We start from the raw sequence: 22396 nt of genomic DNA, 5'->3' as shown, positions 1-22396 counted from the left end.
TGTGTGTAAGTCTAGGGGTGGCGTCTTAACAAAGGGAAATGAATATAAAATACTTTCAAAAATAGCCAAACTCATTGCCAGACTATAGTATTTTTATATGATGCCTACAGTTTAAAGAATTCTAATTATAGCAGCCACATTCCCCAAATCCATACATATAGACAAACTGCTCTTTAATGGATTGTAGCAGATGATCGGTGTACTTGGTTTGACTCCATTAATATAGTTAATTATTACTGAAAATCGTTCACAAATACGTCAGTTTAGCATTGGCAAATATTACTCTGAAAATCTTATAAGAGGTTGACCGGCTGGCAAGGAACATCCACAGACAAAGCTTCATATAAAAAGCATAAAATGTATGAGAAAATTCCTCTTGGGCTCTGCCAAGAGATGTGCTAATAATAATATCCTTTGTTTCCCAGACATTCCCTAGTATTGAGAGTGGGGGAGAAGTTTCTAGTAATGTACCAAAACAGTAAGGTTACCCACACTAGCATTTGAGACCCCACAACAGCTGGATTCTGAGCACCAACCCAACCCTGGGACTTTTGAATTGTGGCCCTCCATAACCTTCCATCATCTAAACTTCTGCACTCAGAGAACACAATGGCCAGAGCACACAGAACACCTCAGCTAACTTTTGTGTTCATGTCAACTTTTCCCAGGGGTTTCCTGGAAGAGATGGTTTGTGGACTGTACACTGAAACATTCTATAATAAAAACTCAAATGTAAACTTATTTGTGTTGTGATTCATTTCTGCTGTTTTGGTGGCTGTTTTGTGACTGATGGGACTTTTGGGGTGTAAATAGAACAACTTTTCATAGCATTGAACCTGGTCACTCTCTGAACCTAAAGCTCCCTGCTCGATACAAGGAATGGCTGGGAATTTCATGTCTTTTCACTGTAGGTTGTGCCTTGAAAGGGAGTCCTGCAAGAATAACACAAAGACAAAGAGAAGGTTTCACTGTAACTCAAAATGTTACATTTAACATCTAATGTGCCGTAAAGTAAAATATCCTAATAACATCTAAGTGTGAACCACAGAAAATCCATAAGCAAGAATGGTCAAAATAACAAACCAGACAAGTATGAAGAACAGTGCTACTAAGAGCTAATGCCACAGCAATATGGCTATGGAAGCAGGAGGCTTAAATAGGGTTTCTTAAATACTGTAAAAACCTGAGAGTCCTAAACAGGTCATTTTGGGGAAAAGGATTGGGACAAAATATCTCAAGAAAGTAGGAGAAAGGACAAATGAGAATGGAGTAAATAATAAAAATGACAAAAAATGAAGACAGATACACAATATTAAGTATAGCATTCTTTAACACTAGAGAAGAAGGGTAGCCTAGGCAACCTAGTAAAGAGGGTAATTGTTCAGTACAACATTAGACTTCAGGAGGAAACAAAGCCAAAATGGAAGTAGCTCAGAAGGTGTTTTGAAGAAATGGTCATAAATCTAGGAAATATTCATGTATAGAAGAGATGCCAGAGCTTGACCTAAAAGTAGCATGTAGCAGGGAAAGATTATCTCCAACACAGCAAGTTCAATCTATCTACAACACCTCTGATAAGTTCTTAATACAGTGTTGTAGTTAGGAACAGTGCATTGCAAGTGTCTATCTGGCAAGGAAACTACAAACCACCTTCCATATTTTCTTTGATTGCCAGCAAAGATGAGAAAATCTTTCCGTTTTGACCCACTATTACAAGGAAGGTTCCACCTTGAGTTACTCCATCTGGTTGCACTATTAAGCACAACTGATTTCAGTGTCATGTTTTCCAAGATGCCAGAATTTTAGAATCACCTGCTCTATTTTGTTTTCTTACAACCTTATTTACCTCATATACACTTTGCATTATTGCCTGCTTAGCAGAGGTAGCCAAGTCACAAATATCAACCATAATGTCAGGCCTACTCTGGTTACTGGGAGAAATTTTAAATCTTAGCTGACTTGTTTCACATTTAGCTAATGCTGAATCATGCAGTAAAGCCTGTGAGGAATCCATGTGAATAGGATTTAGATTTTTGATGTATCCTGTCTACTGAATTTCCACTGTTGGTGGAACTGTCCATTCCTATATAAGAAAATTGGTCAAACTGCTCTCATCCATTCTGAAACACTTCTTTCTTCTTTTGGCTGGGGTATGTATCACATTACCCACAAAATAAGAAGAACCTCCCTAAATGAAATCATCCAAAATGGCAGGTAAGCACTCTGTTGAACTTTCCATCTTGGTTCAACCAGTAAAATACAGCTGGGTCAACATGTGACACTCTGTCCCCTGTGCTCTGTGTTATGTTCTTTACTATATTATACCATTCTAATCATCAATGCATCAACTAAACCATGGACATATTTGTTAAGCTTCCAAACCTTACATACACATTTTCCTTCAGGAGGAAGGTAAACTAAAACATGCCTGGCCAGTGGTGCACCTTGCAGAGATGCTGACATTATGTCAATGGAGTTCAGTTTCCATTAATTTTGACATACAACAGCCCAAAGGAATCTGAGAGACTCGGATGCAAATGTATTGCAGGTGAGTTTCTAGGAAGTTATTGCACGCTCGGCTCTTCAAAGTCTTTGGCTACTAAATGTGCTCTGGTTATTATTCCAATAGACATATCTTTCAAAGTACAAAAATACCTTGCAGAATGACAGTTTTGCCCAGCATCACTGGTGTCATTATAAAAATATTCTTCCAATTTTTGATTTCACCCTCCTTTGTAGTTTCCCAGTCTCCCAATATTGTTGTGTTTTACTTTGAGCAGAATTTTTGTGAGTATTTGGTTGTGTTCATTGTTTCATGGGCTATATCCAACAGCAGTTTTGTTTTCATTGGTGATGTTTTTAACTATCTCTCCTACTTCAACATTGTTGAATTGTTCATGATTATCACTGTATAGCCTTTGAGGAGGACTAATTCAGTACTACATGATGTGTTTTGCAAACACAAACACTGAAATTTTTTTTGACATCAGAATGCTTCCAGAACTAAACAGTATGACATGGTCTATTATAAGTAGATGCCATGAGCCATGTTCTAATTCATGTAGATCAACAATAGTAACTTCATTATGTTTTGATGACACAGGTAAGCCTATTGCTGGCTTTCACTGGTGTCTTTTGTACTTAATGCATGTGATACACATGTTTAATATGTCTGCTAGTATTAGACCAGTGTCACGGTCTTTGTTACTAGAGCAACAGATTAACCTTTCATATTTATCAACAAAGGCATGCCTAAGCTGTCTGTGGAGTTTTGTTTTTCCTCTCTTCTCATACTCTCATTTACTGTTATAATTTTGTTGCCTTTTATTTTCTTTTCTCTTTTGGAGAATAATTGGGTACCGGTGGTTTGACTTTGTGTCAAATGAGCAGTTGCTCATGGACTCCCTAATGAGGCACATTGCCTGCATTGTGAGGGAGCGTCAGTTACAGCACTACAGCCATGTGGCACGAGTCCCAGAGGGTAATCTGGCTTGCAGGATCCTCACTGTTGAGAACCAGAGTGGCCCAGGTAACACCTGGCTGCAGCTGATAGGTGGTCATTTCTGGAGGGTGTGACTGGACCACATGTCTGCCTGACGAGATGCAACCGACATCCCAAGCTGTTTCGCTGTGTGATGGGTGTGGCAACGTGCTATACTAGTGCATGCTCCCCAATCTGTCCCTGACCTGACCTCAGGGTGATATTTTGTGATTGCACACTGCTGTTTTTTGTTTGCTCTGTAAAAAACATCAGTTTGTTTTACTTGAATTGCACAAACACCATTTTTCACCATATCTCCAATATATAATACTAGGGGGTTCCCCCCTGCTAGCTCCGCTTGCCAGCCACTTAGCGTCTCTGCCGCTCACATTGTGAAGAGTGAGGCTGAATACACCCCAAGGAGACCCCCATCCTAAACAGTGATACAATGGGAAACAAATACAGTTTTATTTACCCCCTCTTTGCTCAATCAGCTGCTGGCTTGCTGCTGCTGCTGCGCCATGTGATCTGCATCTCGTGCGGCGCGTCAAACATTTAAAAGTCTGTAAAGCAGCTGTCCTACTGCTTGTGTTTTATTTCCGGCCCCAAGCATGGTTAAATCTTTTGGCACAAAGTCCAGTCTCATGAGACATGAATTCTTGATATTTTTAAGTTTATAATTTAAAAACGGAATAAGAATCTGAAAATCTAACAACATCACATTAAAGTTTGATAAATTCTGAAAAGAATGATACCAAACATATATATGTAGGTTTTAAAATAAGTCAGATTTAAAGCGTGACAAAAAATGGGACATTAAAAACGTCATTGCTGCACTTTCGTTGCACTTTTAGGCTTAGGATTTTATATATGGAGAGTAGATTATATATTAATATATATATTACAAAGCAGATTTAAAGGAGTCAAAAATACAATCAAAAACAATCAATGCAAGGTGTTTATTCTTAATTTTCAAGCAAGCAGAATCAAGCAAATTGAATGCTAGCCCTGTGTTCAATAGCTCCATGTTATGTTTGCAAATGTGATAGTGATACTGTTCAAAATCAAAACTTAAATCTGCTCTCCTAATATTGTCAGTACTGGTGTATACTTTATATGCATGGACTTCCAAGCTTTTTACAAGACTTTGTCCAAAGGTGAAATCAGTGTGATTATACCTGAGTCTTTGTCTAGAGCCTTGGTGGTGATTATAAGCACAGTCTCCTGTGCTCGCCCCTTCAGTGAAATTGTAATAGCAAGGGCTGGTTTTTTTTATTTCCAGTTCTGTATCATGCATCCATATTTACAACAAATTTTTTCTAATTTCTGTATGACTCCTTGTCAGTAATTACAGGACGGGAGGAACTTTATAGTTGGTAACAAACCTCTACTACCAATGAACAAGTTAATAACAACACTCAAAAGTATAAAAAGGAAGGCTTTACTTGACCAACATCATCCCACAACTGAACCCCACATAAAACATCTGAATAACCACAGGCTTATTTAACTGAATACATTAATATATATTAACCTAAATATTTAACATATACATTATAGAAAACATAACAAAATTATATTTAATAAGTTAACACAATTCCATCAATGCATTAAGAATATGTGGGGCACTGTCCCTCCATCCCCCAGCAGATGATACTGTTGTGCAAAAATTAAATAACTTCTAAACTTTCTCAATAATTTAATATATTGTTGAAATGTTTATGGGAAAAACAATTCAGTCATCAAAACAATTTTTTCCAGTATGCGAAAATCACTTCATTAATTGTGCCACTAACCTGTTTCTTGGACAGGCCCATGCACCATGCTGTTTTCTTAGCATTCCTTCTCTGATGTGTGTGCATGTCCACCTGAACTTTTCATTTTGGCCTTGGAGATTGATGGCTAGAGCTTTTCTTGAGAAACCCATTGATTTATTTTTTGTGACTTAATTTACATCTCTCAATTTTGGAATAGTCATCATCATTATCATGAATCACATTGAATACTTATATACAATAAAACGTAACACTTTGCCCAATGAACAAAAACAAGAAATTTATGAATATTAATCTGTGCCTAATTATGATGTGATCGATACAATATTGAGGTATCTTTTAATACTGTGAGTTGGTGGTCATGTTATAGGATAATATGTTGATTAATATTTATTTTGTGTGATTTGTTATGCCATTTTTCAGCTGATATTTTATCATAAATGGCACTTGTAGCCTAATGCACTGTGAAAAGCAGTGTCTCTTCCTCATTCCCTCACTCCATGGAGGCCACCTCATTTCTTGGCCACATTACAATTCCACTGCCACCACTTGAATGTTTTATAACACCCTGCAGCTCTAATCATCTTTTCTGTGCTGCACTCCCTGCCTGAGTATTCATGCCACAACCTCTGCCTCACATGACTTAGTTAGAGTCAGAAGAAACACAATTTGCATTCACTTTGCCAATCCATGTCAGGATCCTTCATAAAATCAATAGCAGCCATTTTTCCAGTATCTTTCTCCCAGGCCTGTGTGGCCCCACCAGTTCTTTCATGCCAAAAATGACACAGGTCAGTAGCAATTCTTGGTGATAGTTATCAAACACTGTGTGTGTGTTTCAAAGAGTGTTAATAAATGTGCAACAACATTTCAGAGTATAGAGAGGCACTATGGTGCAGTGGTTAAAGTTGCTGCCTTCCAAATCCAAAATTCTGGATTGAAATCTTAACCTGGAGATCAACTGTGTCTGTAAATTTATATCTTCTCCCATTGTATTTGTGGATTTTCTCTGAGCACATTTTGCTTACATAATACTGCCAAATTTGTGTGTGGAATGGGTGATATTTTAATTAAAAAAAGTTATACTTTACATGAAAAAGTGCTACTTCTAGCTTAGTGGGAAGAATTATCAAAAATAACTGCATCTAAAATAATTGCTAGTTTTCCATGTACATTTTTGATCACAAGAGAGGTTAAGTGCAGAACATACTACATTTTTAAGTTCTTGGTTCTCAAGTTTGTAAATAGAAATCCTTCCATTATCCAATCCGCCATATCCTAACTACAGGGTCAAGGGGGTCTGCTGGAGCCAATCCCAGCCAACACAGGGCGCAAGCCAGGAAAGAAACCCCGGGCAGGGTGCCAGCCAACCGCAGGTTTTAAAGCTACCAAGACATTTTAAATAAAACAAATAGCATATTGGATAAAAAAAAAAAAAAAAATAGGAAGCAAACGTAAAATTACCTTGTATTACTCAAATTACCCAAATGTATATGTAACACTCACTGTTGTTTAAAGAATAAAGTACTATGAATCAAATCCACATTTCTTTTAAGTTCACACATGAATGGGGAAAATTGGAAGTTCATTTTTGAATTTGTTGTGTTGTACAAAAATCTCTATCAACCACCATAATATACCATGTACTTTAGAGTGGTATGTGTACAAGGTGGTGCTCCCCTTTTTCTTTAAAATTTGTTAATAATAATAATAATAATAATATTGCTTATTTTCAGTCATCTTCCATTACCATTAAAACATAACACTCTGAAAGTGGTGGAACATCGATGAAATTCAAACACTTGCTATTGTGTGAATCATAATAAAAGAAGGAAAAGGAAGCTTTCTCACACAGCGGTGGCAGCTGCATTGGCTCTACATCCATCTACAGTCTCAATGCACATGAGCAGCACTCCCATTTGTGAGTTACCTGTTTTTTAAATATGCCAAAACATAAATTGTAAATAAGTTGTTATATGACTCTTTGCAAACATACTGCAAGTCATTTTTGCTGTTGTACTTGGGCGTGCGGCCAAACTAATGCAGTGGTTTGTACTGCTGAATTATACCTCCAAACCTCTGGGTTTGAATTCCAGCATGGCTATTATGGAAGTGGAGTCTGCACATTCTCTAGTTTTACTCAAGAAGACATGCAGTTTAGGTTAATTGCCAACTATAAATATAAATTGGTCCCACATGAGTGAATCTAAGAGTTGACTGTGTGTGTACAATTCAGATGACACAAATAACAAGAAAATTATTTTTTTTTTCTTAGGGAACAAAAAATGTTGCTGAGTTGAGTGGTTCTTATAACAAGACAGAGACAAAAAGGAAAATAGCATATGATGCAAAATTTCTAAAAGGCCTTTAAGCACTGGCTTGGGTATAGGAGCTTGAATGAAAGCTTTGCAATAAGTATGTAAAACTGGAAATCAACAGTAAGCACCAATTAACAAAAAGCACTAAAAGTTTTAAAAGTTTATTAGAAGAACTGACAATTAAACCAAATTCTCAGTCTCTGTTTTATAACAAAATGCAGGATCACATGGCAGTGTCACACCCATCACATCACATCATCACAACCTGGCAAACAGTCAGAAGCAAATCACATAAAAAAATAAATACATAATACAGCTACAGTAAAGCAGTGTGATAAACACCCTTAGTGACTGTAGAGCCGGTCAATATCAATGTGTATGTAGAGTATCAGCAGCACTATCAATGTTGCTTTCTTATTTGGTACCAATACTAACTGAACAGCTTACCCCACTAAACTGTGAATTTGTTAAAGCAGGGTTTTAAAACTGATGGAGGAAAAAATACATTAGAAAACAGAGATATTTCCTTTCATACTACCCATGCAGTAATTCCTTTCTGCTCATAATTCAATTTACTGTATTTAGTTAAGAATGTACCTGTATGTGTTTTGTTGGTAATGTACTATTGTCAACGGTTCTGAGGAGACATGCAACTAAGAATGCCATTGTACTTTGTACATTGTTTATTGATATTCACATGACAACACACTAGAAGTCAAATATTACAGCATTAGACTATACTGTTTTTATCTGGTGTGTCAAACGTTTTTTGTTTACAAGTCAGCACACAATTCAGCTTGTAGTGAAGGTAACTTGAAAGTCTGTGGTTTGCTACTATTCCATGTTCTATTTATGCTGCTTTTAAAATGTAACTCCTTGAAAACAGGAAACATTTACGACTGAATCTTTGCTGAAAATTTAGTTCAGTAGTCTCTAAAGTTCTGTATGTTGCACTTCCACTCCACACCAACAGATGCTGCTATGTGCACTTGAAAATGAATGTTTGTCAGTGCACAGCCATTTTATTTGATACATGGTAGATTATAAGGCCAACAAGTGAAGAGGACCCTGAAAACTGAAACCGGAAGTGTTGGGTCCTCAACACTTTTTTAGTGTAAAAAATCTATATTTTTTGAATGTTGCTTTGCTTCATAGAATTAGTGTGTGTCTTTCTCTCGAAGAAGTTGAAGGCTGACTAACAGACTAATCCCCTTCACTCCTCTTTCTTGTGTGGGTAAAACTGGGCTGCATGGCTCTGAGTGGCTGGGGAGGAAAAAAGCTGCTTACATAGTTATGATTAAACACTTGAGTTGTGATCTATTAAGCTGAACTCACAAAAAAATTGTACTAAAGAAATTAATTTGTTATTTTTGGAAGGTGAAAGTTTGTATGATTTCCATGAAGTTGTTATGTTAAGCTGAATGTCATGGTTAAGCAAAACTGTTGTAAGCTTAATAAAATAGGCTTAAAAGTTGAAAGTTGTTTACTGCTATTAGAATTTGATGGAAGCACAAAAGTTTTTTTTTTGATTTTTTTTAATTCAATATGATTTCTAACATTGCAAATACTCTTGGTACTTGAACCTAAGAGTTGAATAGGTTGTGTTTTTACATATACAGCTCAGAATGTGTCAGTAGCCACAATATAGTGATTACATTTTAAAGTAAGTGCACCACAGTAATATGATTTTACCATCTGCACCTCTTACTGTTGAGCTTTGTGTATTGTTAAATTTTTGAATTGTGCTCTTCGGTAATGTTTGGAAGGAAATGTGTTTAAAAAGAAGAAAGCAATAGCTCTTAGTCACTGTGTTCAAATTGGATTAAATTATGAAAAGTGTGTTTTAATTACTGCTGTTAACAGTATTTTGTCCAAAATGAATTACAAATTGGCAAGAAAACATTTGGTTTTTTGTGAAAATGTACAGTAGAAAATATACATGATATAAAAGCAGCAGCTCATCAGAGTTGTGCAAATGAACACACTAAGCATCTTGGTATTTCAGTTCTGTGGTAAGTTGACATATTGTAACATCTTATCTTAAAAGTGTTCCTCTTCGCGTTCCTTCATATATTTGATTACAATCGTATGACACACTGACAGTCTACCTCCAGAATTTGATAGTAATTATCTGTAAATATGAAACAGATTGGTGAATTATAAGGCAATAGACATCTTTGTAATAACTGCATAAACATGGCTGTGAGAATCATTACCTGGCATACTGTGGGACATCCTTTTTGTGAGATTTACTGGATGGAGCCTCTCTGTGTGCTTTTTCAGCTCACTGTACATTTATCCTTGCTCTGGCATAATGTAATCTTATTTGCCAGGGATGCAAAAACAAACTGACATTGAACCTTTCATTTATGCTTCCACTCATGATACTAGTGGATATTATCATTTCTTTATACTTTTCACTCTTGAAATAATGTTTTTCATTGAACACTCCATATAACAGAAGCAATTAACAAGCCTGCTACAGTATACATAATGTTTTGCTTACATTGTGTGATGAAATAAAATTAAAAATAGCTTTAAAAAAGATAATGCTTTGTTTTGCTATGCATGAATTATGTTAACACAAGTATTGTAATTCTGAACACTGATAAGCACGGTTATTATACTTTGCTTGTCGAAGATATAAAGAGGAAAGGGTGGATCTGCAGTCTCATGAAATCTGATTAAAAACAACATTAATTATATTCTAATCATTAAAGAATGCATCCCCAGTAGGGACTGTATCAGGATTAGAAGCGTGTCAGCTAAAAGCAGACAAAAACAGAATTACAGCAATGATGGCAGATTATTAAATCCTTTTTCCTTTATCACTATTTAAAGTCCAGACACATTGCAGACCTCAAATTCACATTCCTTAAGACAGAAAATGGATTTCAAAACCAAATGCCACCAGTGTTTTGGCATGGTCAGCAATATCAGGCATAACTGAATACATGAGCCGGCAACTAGTATTCACCTGTGCTATAGTTATCATGAAGTTATAAATGAACAAATCAGAATATTATACTAACATTTACTTAAAACACTTTAAAATAATACATAGCAAAATTCTCAAACCTGTTGATTCCAGGGCAGAGTTGCATAGGGAAATGGTCACTTTGTAGGAACCATGTTTCAGGGCAGGGCACTACAGAGCCCACTTATACACAATTATGCCCAGCTAAAAAAGAATCACTACTTAACCTGACTTGTACAGGAATATTCACTCAAAAGAGGTCCCGGGTATTCTGTAAAAACCTCGCTAGAACGAAGCAATCTGAACGAAACTGTGCAATGTGCTCTTCTGTATATGGAGCTTCGAACAAGCCGGGATGCCCCTGCATTGGAGCAATGAGGTGGGCGCCAGACAGCTGTTGTGATGTTTAATCTCCGTTTACAACTTCTGGGTGTATACCACCTGTACCCCTTCATTCAGTCAGTCGACTTCTCATCAGGATGGCAGTGTACAGAATTGAGCATGGCGTCTTCATGGTGCGGACCTATTGGGTCACAAATTTGCTTAAGCGATGTCAGAATCAACTGGATGATTGTGAGTTAATGGAAGGTTACTTCCAGCAAGATGGAGCATGGAAGAAATTGAGGGGCTTTGGCCACCACGGTCGCCGGATCTGACACCACCAGACTTCTTCCATTGGGGTATAATCAGAGGAAAAGTCTATCGGAACAAACCTCACACTGTGGAAAACTTGAAGGAAAACATCCAATGTGAAATTGCTGCTACTCCCCCCGAGATGCTTACCGATACGTTCAGGATCATGGAGCGGTGCATCGAAATGTGTTTGGCAGAAAACGGAAACCACTTCCAGCATTGCATGTAATGCAACCGATTACACATACGTCAAGGTATATAATGTATTTTTTGGTTCAGATTGCTTCATGCAAATGGGAGTTACAAAAGAATATTCGGGGTGAATCAAGTGAATCTCCCTGTACATGGTTTGTTATGTGGGGGAAAAACTGGAGTATCTGCAGGAAAAACCCAAGCTGACATGGGCAAACATCAAAAACACTGTGCTACTAATATGCAAAACAGAAAGAACAAGAGACAAAAGGAAAGTATGCTGTCCTAAAAATCATAAATTGTTAATTAAATAAATGATTAGTGGTAACTAAGAATCAATGGATTTGTAATCAAATTAATTTTGTACTATAAAAAAATCTCATAGGTGATTTCTTAGCAAATAAAGTCCAAATACAACATTCTTTTTTCAAACAGATAATACACATAGTACTATAAAAGCTGAAACAAAATCATTAAAGGCTTAGGCAAAATATATTTCATGCCTTAAAATTATCATAATCTTCTATAAAATAAAATGAGAAAATTATTAAGCTACATACATACATACATACAGTATATATATATACTGTATATGTATATATATATATATATATATATATATATATATATATATATATATATATATATATATATATACAGCCATCTGTATATGTGTGTGTGCATTGTAAACAACTTACGCTTTTCACAAAATGTTCCCATCCAGCCAGGCGAACAAGAACAAGCTCCACTGATGTGGTCGCAGGTAGCACCATTCTCACAATGGCAGAAGAACTTGCATCCTGCACCATAGGTGCCATGAATACATTCTGTGCAGAGCAAAACAGACAGGACTTAAAATCTTACAATGTGGTTATTTCATAAGACACAATGGCAAAACATTTAGCTACCTCAGAGCTCCACAAATCTGAGACTTATTCCTGGCCTGTTCACTGTCTAAGTGGCATTTTACTGGATATCTGTGTGGGGAATTTTATCCCATATGTTTTTAACATTAATTGACTCCTCTGAATTGGACAATTTGGCCTGGTACCAGTGAACACGTGCTTGTGTGTGTGTACCCTGCAAGGGGCTAGTGCCAGGAATAGTTTCTGTCCTGCACTTTCAACGCACTACAACTTCTAATGGAAACAGTTGTCTCTGAAAATGAACTGATACAATGTAGTTTTAGTTATTCTAAGTTACTTTCATACTTCTTAAATGGACCAAATTTGTTTGTATTCAAGAGGATAAACCTGGACTAAATTGTATGCACACTTAAAATGATCCCAGACTAAAATAAATTATAGTATGTTTCAATTCTAATGGATGTTACAGACTGGGTAGCCCTAAAGAAGTTCTGTATTGGTGTTGAGCTACATGACTACACTTAGATACTTAAGATGTCAAATGGCAACCTATAATTCAATTAACTTTACTGTCAAGTATTTCTTGGTAGACTGCATGATGCTAGAATAGTAAATGATCATAGAGTATGGTAAAATGAAACATGAAAAATAAAAATAATGTTTTATTTCTAAACTTTCTTAATGAACAAGTAAATGAAACTAGAGACCCCTTTCAACTTTATCATACAGCCATTAAAATTTAACGAATATGGGTTCTATTTTCAGCTCACAAATAACAGCCCTTTATGTTTTTGATGACACATTTTGGTCTCCTTGCCTCTCCAGTAATTTAACAACAATTATCTTAATGTCTGTATCTTTGTAATCTGTCTTACAACTCTTTCTCTATGGGATTAATTTGGAAACTCCTGTTACCTTTGTGGTATTTCTCCTGGATTTGCTGACATTCTTGTTCTAACAACATCCCGCTTTATGCAGAAATGAACCCAGGGTGCACATCTGACAGAAAGAAGTCAACTGTCTCAAGGATCTCAGAGCTGGCATTTCAGCTAACGTTCACAGCTCTGCACTAATAAAAGTAAACTACTGTTTTAAGGAGTTGCACTTTTTGCAAAATCAGGAAGCTTGATTTCTTTTTACTAAAACATCAATCCTGTTACAAAGGTCTATTAGTTTGTAAACTGCACACGCTCATCGTTATTGATTTTTCTGAACCTTTTCAGAGTTTGTGGGGGGACTAAAGCCAGCCCTGGATGCAATGGATTCAAGGCAACAAGCAATGTGGAATAGAGCAACACTAGATAACATGCAGTCGATAACTCTTTTATTGATTCCAAAATGTATCTGTTTAGACAGTAGGGTGGAAAACCAGATTATTAAGAGAAGAAATGGCACAGATATGGGGAGAACATGCAAACCGCACACAAACAGTGATCTCTGCTGAGATTCAAATCCAGTCTCCTAAAACTGTGTCATCATGGAATACAAATACTCAACATCCATCCATTTTATAGCCCCTTACATTTTAGAACTGTACTTAGATTTTGAATGTGTGTTCAATATGATAAGTTGTCTAAGTGACACTTACTTATGAATATGTTTAAATAAAATATAAATATTTAAGTCATCTTTCCTCATGTGTAACTTGTAAGATTATATTTTTATGATTACAAACAATATTGTAGGAACATGTGCAGGCAATGCAAGTAGCATAATGTATTCACATTTTAAATTAAATGTCGGCTACTATAATAAACAAATAATCTAAAGATACCGTTGCGTTTCTAAGTAGCTATTGTTTACATATTAAAGTATTCAGCATACAATAAATTAGTGCATGACTGTGAATTTTAACCGTGTAGTCCTCATTTAAACTTTTTTGCAATTTCCAATATTTTAATTCTTTTTGCTTGCAAAGTATCCTGTGATGTTGCAAGATATAAAATAAAACCTGAAATAAAACTTATAGAATCAAACCACACTAAGTGTTTACTCACTGGGTAGTTCATAGAGTCTTTTCACTTATCTAACATATTCATAATGGCCAGTAGAGGGCAACATCTCATCATGAAAGACAGTACAAAAGACCAGAATGGCAGTTTGTACAGTTTACAGGAAAAAATGAACAAGAAAAATCAATCCCTCAATATGTCTTATTTATGTACTTATTGTATTTATCTCTTCATTTCATGAACCTAATTATTTTCACTATATGCTTGCATAAAGCTAAATGTCACTTGTGCAGCAATAGCTGGAGATCAAAATCCAGCCCTTCCAACAAATGACCTAGGACAATTTATACAACAATACACCTTTAAGGTTATGCTGGTACAAATAATACAAAAATGTGAAAAGTAGAAAAAGTAATTTAAAGAGAAAAACATCCTTTTTCTCATTTAGTAGATGACTACTTGTGTTTATTACACCAGATTAAAATGCCTAATAGCTATTGTAAAGGATGGCCGGCCATTTATCCCGGCCAATACCCCCAAGCCAGGTGGAGCCCTCCTTGCAGCGTGGAGGTCCCCAGAAGACCAGCAGGGCATCATGGACATTGGAGTTTTTATGCAAAGCCCTGCTGGATGCTGTGGGGGCCACAGGAGGGAGCTGCAGGGAGGACCGAGGGCTTCTTCGTGCCCTGTGACCCGGAGGTTCGTCACAGGAAGAGCGACGGACTTCCGGGTTGAAGAAAAGGACTATTTACCCTGACCCGGAAGGAATAAGGACTTGTGGACTGTTGGGCAGAAACACTTCCGGGTCAGGAGATATAAAAGGACTGTGGGAGCTCCCAGACGGCGTGCTGAGCTGGGTGGAAGGGTGGCAACGCGTCTGGGAGCTTGAGGATGTATTATTGTGGTTTATTGTAATTATATGAGTATTGTGGTGGAGAGTGTGCTTTGTGCACTGTGGCGACAAAATAATGTCAACTTGAGGACTTTTACATGGTGTCTGGAGTCGTGGACAGGGGTTCAAGGGAGCGAGAGCGCCCCCTATCATTCACACTATATACAAGAATTCTGTTGGATCTGTTATGGTCTGTGGTTGATATTCATGGCACAGTATAGGTCCATTGCTATTACATGACAAGAAAAATACTTATCAAAAAGAGCATTCCTGAGTAATTATGCTTGTTCTATACACATATGCCCTATCATGTCATCATGACACTAATTATTAAGACATGCCAACCTTCAGATTCTACTCACTGAGAGTCATGTCACAGAATGATTGCCAGAAACAGCCATACCATCTGCACTTTAGAACAGATAATCTACCTGATGCTAAGAATGTTTAAACCTGGCCAGCGCTTAGATCGGAGATCATCTAGAAAAAGATTGGGTTGCTTCTAGAAGAAGAATGGCTGAGCCATCAGGAGGCGTGTACCCCAGTGGTCTGTGTGTGGATCCAAATGCCCCAGTACAATGACAAGGACAATGTCCTGTAAAAATTCTCATCCTTCAGATGAGACATTAAACCGAGATTGTGACTCCCTTTGGTCATGAAAGACCCCGGGCATCCTTTGAAAAGAGTTGGTCTTTCCCGATTTCCTGGATAAACACCTCTTTTGAGCCTGGTCATTCTGGCTCCTAATCATACCCTGTACCTTACTGGCTAACTATTTCTCTCACCCTTTCACCACCTAATGGATAAAGGGTGATGAGTGTACTGGTGCTAAAAAGGGCTACCATCAAATGAAGTAGAAATCTACACATTGGTTGAGGGTGAAGGGGCTCCCAACTGTCTATGTGAGAAGATGAAAAAAGGTACCTTAATCAATAAGCCAGGCATCTAGTAGCTATGCAGACACATGTTTATATACTACATGTAGTAATGACTGTAACTGGTATATATACAGATACAATTATTAATGATGGCAATGAAGAACAAGAGAAGACTAGCTCAAACACACATTTTTTATCAATCAAGCACGCTCACTTGTTTTCACTTACCAAACCTGCTAAATGTAGTTTAGAATTGTTCGGAGTCAGAGCCCATTCTGGCAGCATTGGGCACAAAGTAGGAAGCATTGTGTGAGGGTTCTTAAACATATACATTTTTAATAAGCAGAAAAGTATAAATTTATAGTTTGAAAATGTTTATAGAAATCTCCATAAGCACTTTCCACCATACTGTAATGCTGGTACTTGGAAGAACTTGGAAAGTTTGCTTACTTTGCTCACAGTGCTTGCCCATGTAGCCAGCTTCACAAAGACAGAATCCAGTCACAGGATCACAGCTTCCAAAGGTATTTTCACATTCACAGCTGTTAGCACACAGTTGTCCCCAGCGGCCAACATCACAAACTGCAAAAGAAGACTAAATACAATTTACACTGTAGCTTGTATAATGGAGATGAGCTAAAAATAAATTGTTTCACAATAATAAAATTTCAGCAATGTGAAGTCACATAAAATATATCTAATTTAATTCAACTGAAGTTCAGAAGTATTCTTTGAAGCCTAAAAATTCAAGATATGTATCAATTGTCAACTTCAAGTTTCCTTAGATAGATAGAAATATTTATTTGGCTGAAATTCACTCAAAAATGGTGTTTTGGCAGCATTACATGAGGCGTATAACTGCTAGAAGAACATTCTTTAAAACAATGTATTGGTCCTGCACTCTTTCTAAATACATTATGTAAATAAATAAATATTTTGAAGTACAGCTATTTTTAGTCATGTTTTACATTGTAATACAGTTTGCCTTTTTTCAACCTCCTCCTCCTTTCAATAGTGGTCCATAGAGTGCTAGATCCTTAGTAAAGGATCAAAAATCAAAAATATCATATTCATAATCACTAACCTTGAAATAGTCTAAAAGGATGCCCCACATGCATTTGTTTGCAATTTGTCATTGTTAACCTTCTAGGAGTGACTCTTAGAGGGCAACGACAACCAGTAAATAATCAAATATAAAAAATTATCATATTCATGTATCATAAAATTACACTTCACTTGCCTATATTATAAAAACTCACTTTTTTTGAAGTTTTGTGAACAGGAGTAATTTTGACCTTGTATTCAGTTAGGGAAGGGTTTCTTAAACTATGGGTTGTCATGGGTTCCCATCATTGGGTCGCAAAGTACTGTTATATTCAATGGTAATGGGTCGCGGATGATTAGCGATATGGATTGCAGTGAGTTGCTGTAGGTTTATTGAGAAATTGATACTGCTCCAAAGATGGCACTTGAATATCCTAGGGTGCTCATTCGCAATTCTACAAGATGGACCCGCACCTGTTGGTTTACTATTTATCAAAGGGGTGTTAATCCATGCACAAAATATGGTCCTAAATTGCCTAAAAAAGAAAGTTTTTTGGAACTAGAGGGAGAAAAGCATGGGCAGACCCTAAAAAGCTTGATACCATGCGTAACTGGACATCAAAATGAGTGCAGCAAAAGGTGTATTATATGTGGGGTTTTTTTTCCAGTGAAAGTCAGGCAATACCTGAACAGACCAAAAAAAAAACTTTTCAAAGCATTTATAAGCATTTCTTAAGAACACAATAATAGTTAATAAACTAAACAAGATTAACCCCAATTCAAGATAAGTTACAAGAAGAAAAGCCACATCTAAAATAACAGAATAATTAATAGAGAATTAAAATATCTTTATTGTCATTGTAACAAATACAACAAAATTAGGTGCAGTCCCTGCAGTGTCAAAATCTAAATAAATATAATTACAAAAGGACAGGAAAGGATAAGAAGAAATAAGGTACAACACAAACATTCAACATAATAGCATGAGAGAGCTAATCACAGGCCTGGCAAAAATTGTATTAATGAATTGCCATGTTTCAAAATATGTTTGGATATGTCCTCTTAAACATTATGTGATTTTTTTTTAATTTGACATAATATACAACATCGCTTACACACCAAGTTATAGAAGGTTGGCTGAGATTCTTCCAGTTGAGCAAGATAATTCTTCATTTTAGTAGTATGGTATACGATGTTACAATTAATTTATTTCTATACAATTTAATCCCATGTAAGAATACACCAGAGCGACTGCAACACCAAGGCTATCCAAGAAGTATGTAAAGCTTTTTGTCCAAAACGATGTTTGGGCATTCTCAAATCAAATGGCCTAGTGATCCCGGAGCTAGATGACTAGCTAGATGACCACTCGTAAGTTGGATCTTGCACTCGGTACAATTTAGACATTTTTAAACAAGATATCTGTAATTTAGTTAAATTATAAACTGTTTGGTGCACATTGAACTACAACTGTTTTGATATTATAAACAAATGGATACACAATCTGGTATGATGCATTAGAAAATTTACTTGAAAAGGCACATTTGTATTCAAATTAATTTTGATTCCAGAGATTCTTCTAACAAATCAAGTTTAAGACTAATGGTAGAGATGATTGTAGGTCTGATATACTGTATAAAGCAATATATTGTCTGCATGTAGCTATATTTTTTGTCTGAGTACTTCTCCAATAATCTCTTTTATCTCTGGTTTCTTCCAGAAATGAAAAGCCAATGGCTCAATGGCTAATGCAAAAAGCTTTGGTGATAGTGGGCACATTTGTGCAGTAACATGTTCTACATGAAGTAACCTGGATTCATGTTGTTAATACAGACTGAGGCATCTGGAATATTATATAGTTCATTTATGTGGGTATGTTGGGGTCAACCCCAAATCTGTTTAGTGTAATAAATAGTACCATTTAACTCCTTTAAAGGCTTTTTCTGTATCCAAGAATAATTATTTTAGTGAGATTTTGTGGGTAAGTGTCTTATACGAAATACAGCAGATGCTGAAGATTTGAGGCTGAGTGGGTTGGATAATGGATGCATGGATGTCTGCTTTTAATAAATCGAGTTTCATCTTGTGATATTATAAAGAGGGAAGCATTTTCTCAATTCTTCTAAGAATTTCGCTAGTATTTTACATCATCATCATTGAGGAGTTAAACATGTCTGTAAAATGCACATTATAGTAAATCTTTATTATTCCTTTGGAAGCACATTAATTAATGCTTGGGGTAGTTTTTTGGGTAAAGTTTCATTTCAAAGGCTTTTATTAACATTGTAAACAAAAACCAAATATCATAGAGTCACGGTGTTCTGAAATGCCAAGAGACAAAGCACACTCAAAATATAAAGAATTCACCTGGCATTGGTGAAATAAATATTAAATTGAGATGTCAGCAGTGAATAATATACAGTATAAATATAAATATTTATAATAATACAGCCCAGTTATAATTAACCTGCGGTAAGATTTTAAACAATCCCCTTAAAATATAGTTAGTTAAGAATGATATTCCAGAAGACATATACCTATTACAGTATATACTTTATGTTCTAATTATACTTTTCTTATCAAAAAAAGCTGAAATGAAAGTAATTTAATGAATATATACTCAAAAAGAATAAAGGGAATCATTAGTCTAGCGCCAAGTCAATTAAGCCCCAGGGATATCAGTCTTTCCATTTAGGAAGCATAAGCAATTCTCACTGTTACTGGGTTCCTCCAGGTGCAGAACAATGTCTTGCCACTTTTGGCCAGGGTGTATGGGCAGTCCCTGGAAGATGAAGCCATTGATGCCATTGACTGGTGCCATCCTGGAGAAGCTGGACTACCTAGGCAACCTGAATTGCCTGCAGGCACTGCCTCATGCTACCAGGAATGACAAGCAAAACACAAAATTGGAGAAGCAGCAGCGAGGAAGGATAAGGAGAGAGCGATTGTGTGTGGCCACCACCTTTGAAACCATTCCCTTTTTGAGGGTTGTGTTGCTGTTGCTTCTACAGTGCATCTGTTGTCACTTGGTGTTAGACTGTGATGATTTAGTGTTCCATTATTTCTTTTGACATGTGTATATACAAATGCATGTTTCCCAGAACAAGCCTGATTGTATTTTGTTTCCTGTACTTTTTTATGAAGTTTCCTGGAGTAAACTGTAAAATTTTATAGCTTGATTGATTCTTGAGTAAAAATTGTCAATGGGAACTCCTCAATAGGGCTGCAGTAACTTTGTAGTCACCAGCTGATTTTAGCCTCTATTATCATGAAAATAACAAGCTTGTACTCAAAGCACAGCTGTTGTTATTTTAAACAATAATTTATTTGTTTGAACTGTCTTTTACCATAGTTGTTTTCTTTATAGTATATGCAAGATGAAGTAACGAGTGTACTGGAATGAAGACAAAGTGTAAGAAGTTACTGAGAGAGTTCAACACTGTTATGAAAATTTAATATGTAGTTCTGTATAGAGGTGAGTATCAGTATATAAAAAACAGGTGTCCTGCAAAACTCAAACAAGGGCATAAAAAGCAGCAAAACAAGCAGATTTTTCATAAATCTTTTATGTGATTACAAACTTAAGTGCCTTTCATTTATACAGCATATGGTGTGTAAGTAACACCACTTTTAACATTCTTCATTGTAATGGAATACATCTCGGATCAGGCAGTCTACCTCACTCTGGTTGTTTGTGGCTCATGGTGTTAAGCAGAAAAGCAGCAACATTGTCCCACACACATTTGCAACCAAAGTTACACCAATGTTTGACACATATCATAACATTCAATAAATGTTATGAAATTTACACAAGACTAATGGTAAACATCATGCTAAGATATACATTAGGGAATTATTCCTTTTTGCATTTCCTCATCTTTCAAAAATGTTTATTCAGAGTTGTGGAACAAATCAATTACATTAAATATGAATATATCTCCTGCGACAGACAGACAGACAGACAGATAGATAGATAGATAGATAGATAGATAGATAGATAGATAGATAGATAGATAGATAGATAGGATTACCCCCTCCTTATGTGGAGGCACTATGAAATTCATTCACAAGATTGTTACAAAAACCTACCTGTTTGACAATCAAAACCTGCCCAACCTGGTGGACACATGCACTGTCCTGTTACTGGATCACAATGGACATCTTTATCACAGTTACAGATCAGCTGACAGTTCAAACCATAATAGCCATTGGGGCAAGCTACAGAGACATTGAATGAAGAGACACACTGGTGACAATGTTAATATGCTGCAGAGTACTAAAAAGACAAAATCTGTTTTTATAACAAACCAAATTAACTTATTAAAAATTGAATCCATATTATAAGCATTTTTTCAGAATATGCTGAACATGCATGGTCAAAGCAAAGTTAGAATTGACATTACTTGATTTTTTTTACACTGAAATATAAAAAAATCAGAAAATGATTAAATTTACCAATTAAGCCATTTATACATTGCAATGTTTAATGAAGTCATCTGTACTTATTAATTTTCACTTACAATTTTCACAGGACTTTCCAGTAAATCCAGGGGGACAATCACAGTTACCAGTTATTTTATTACACTCTGCTCCATTTTCACATATGCCACATGGGAGGCTGCAGTTTGTACCCCATAGGCCTTCTGTGCAGTCTGAGATTGAGAACAGAGTCAAATTAAATTCATCCAGGGTAAAGACAATTACTCTATTCTCTGCATTTAGTTTTATGGTGTACAGTATGGTTAGGACAGAGCCCAGCAAATCCTCTATCATTTCTAAGAAATGCTAGCAAAATGCAGCACATAAAGATAAATATTGTATACATTCATGGACATAGTAACATTATTTATAGAAAGAATATTTTCAAACAGTTTCTTTTTGTTCTCTAGCTTAGTCACTGAATGTCACAGTACTAGAACAAAAAGTTTTATTTGCATTGAAATTTTAATGCAATGTTATTTGAGATGGCATACAAAATAATAACGTGCCAGTAATTTTTATTATTAATTTAATGGCAATGTGTTTTGATTGCTTTCAAAGTATGTAAATATTAAGGCATGATGATTGAGTAATGCATATATTAGCTGTTAAGGTAATTGTGTCACAATCATGAATTTTTCCAGCTAGGACACAACACTACAATATTCTTGTTGGATTTCATTAATGTTCTGTATTTATCTTTGACTGGCACATTAGTACCCAAAAATTAATTGCATATGCCAGACATGACTTCTTTAAGGCCTCTCAGTTGATACCTTAGCCCCCCACATGGAATGTTTCGAGTGTATGCACTTTTGTTCTTTTTAATTTACAGATATTCCCATAGTTGAACTATTTTCATGCCCCTTTCCACACAGATGTGTTTCTCATGGCTGACACTGTACATTG

The 22396-nt window shown here is 36.0% G+C and overlaps 1 protein-coding gene across 2 annotated transcripts in view; it reads right to left on the bottom strand.

Moving 5' to 3' along the window:
• Positions 1-22396, bottom strand: part of megf6 (multiple EGF like domains 6) — a 386160-nt gene that overhangs the window by 41425 nt on the left and 322339 nt on the right. The window contains exons 20-23 of one of the 2 annotated variants that reach the window (XM_039759556.1): positions 21529-21660; positions 21098-21226; positions 16415-16546; positions 12075-12203 (exon numbers count right to left, since the gene is read on the bottom strand). In XM_039759556.1, coding sequence (XP_039615490.1) covers positions 12075-12203; positions 16415-16546; positions 21098-21226; positions 21529-21660 — 522 coding nt within the window. The remainder of the gene's footprint in view (positions 1-12074; positions 12204-16414; positions 16547-21097; positions 21227-21528; positions 21661-22396) is intronic. The other variant, XM_039759564.1, reaches the window with a different exon arrangement.

The sequence above is a fragment of the Polypterus senegalus genome, chromosome 1 (genome assembly GCF_016835505.1).
Source record: "Polypterus senegalus isolate Bchr_013 chromosome 1, ASM1683550v1, whole genome shotgun sequence".
Lineage (NCBI taxonomy): Eukaryota > Metazoa > Chordata > Cladistia > Polypteriformes > Polypteridae > Polypterus > Polypterus senegalus.
The sequence above is the reverse complement of the archived record's forward strand: the minus strand, read 5'-3'. Positions and strand labels throughout refer to the sequence as shown.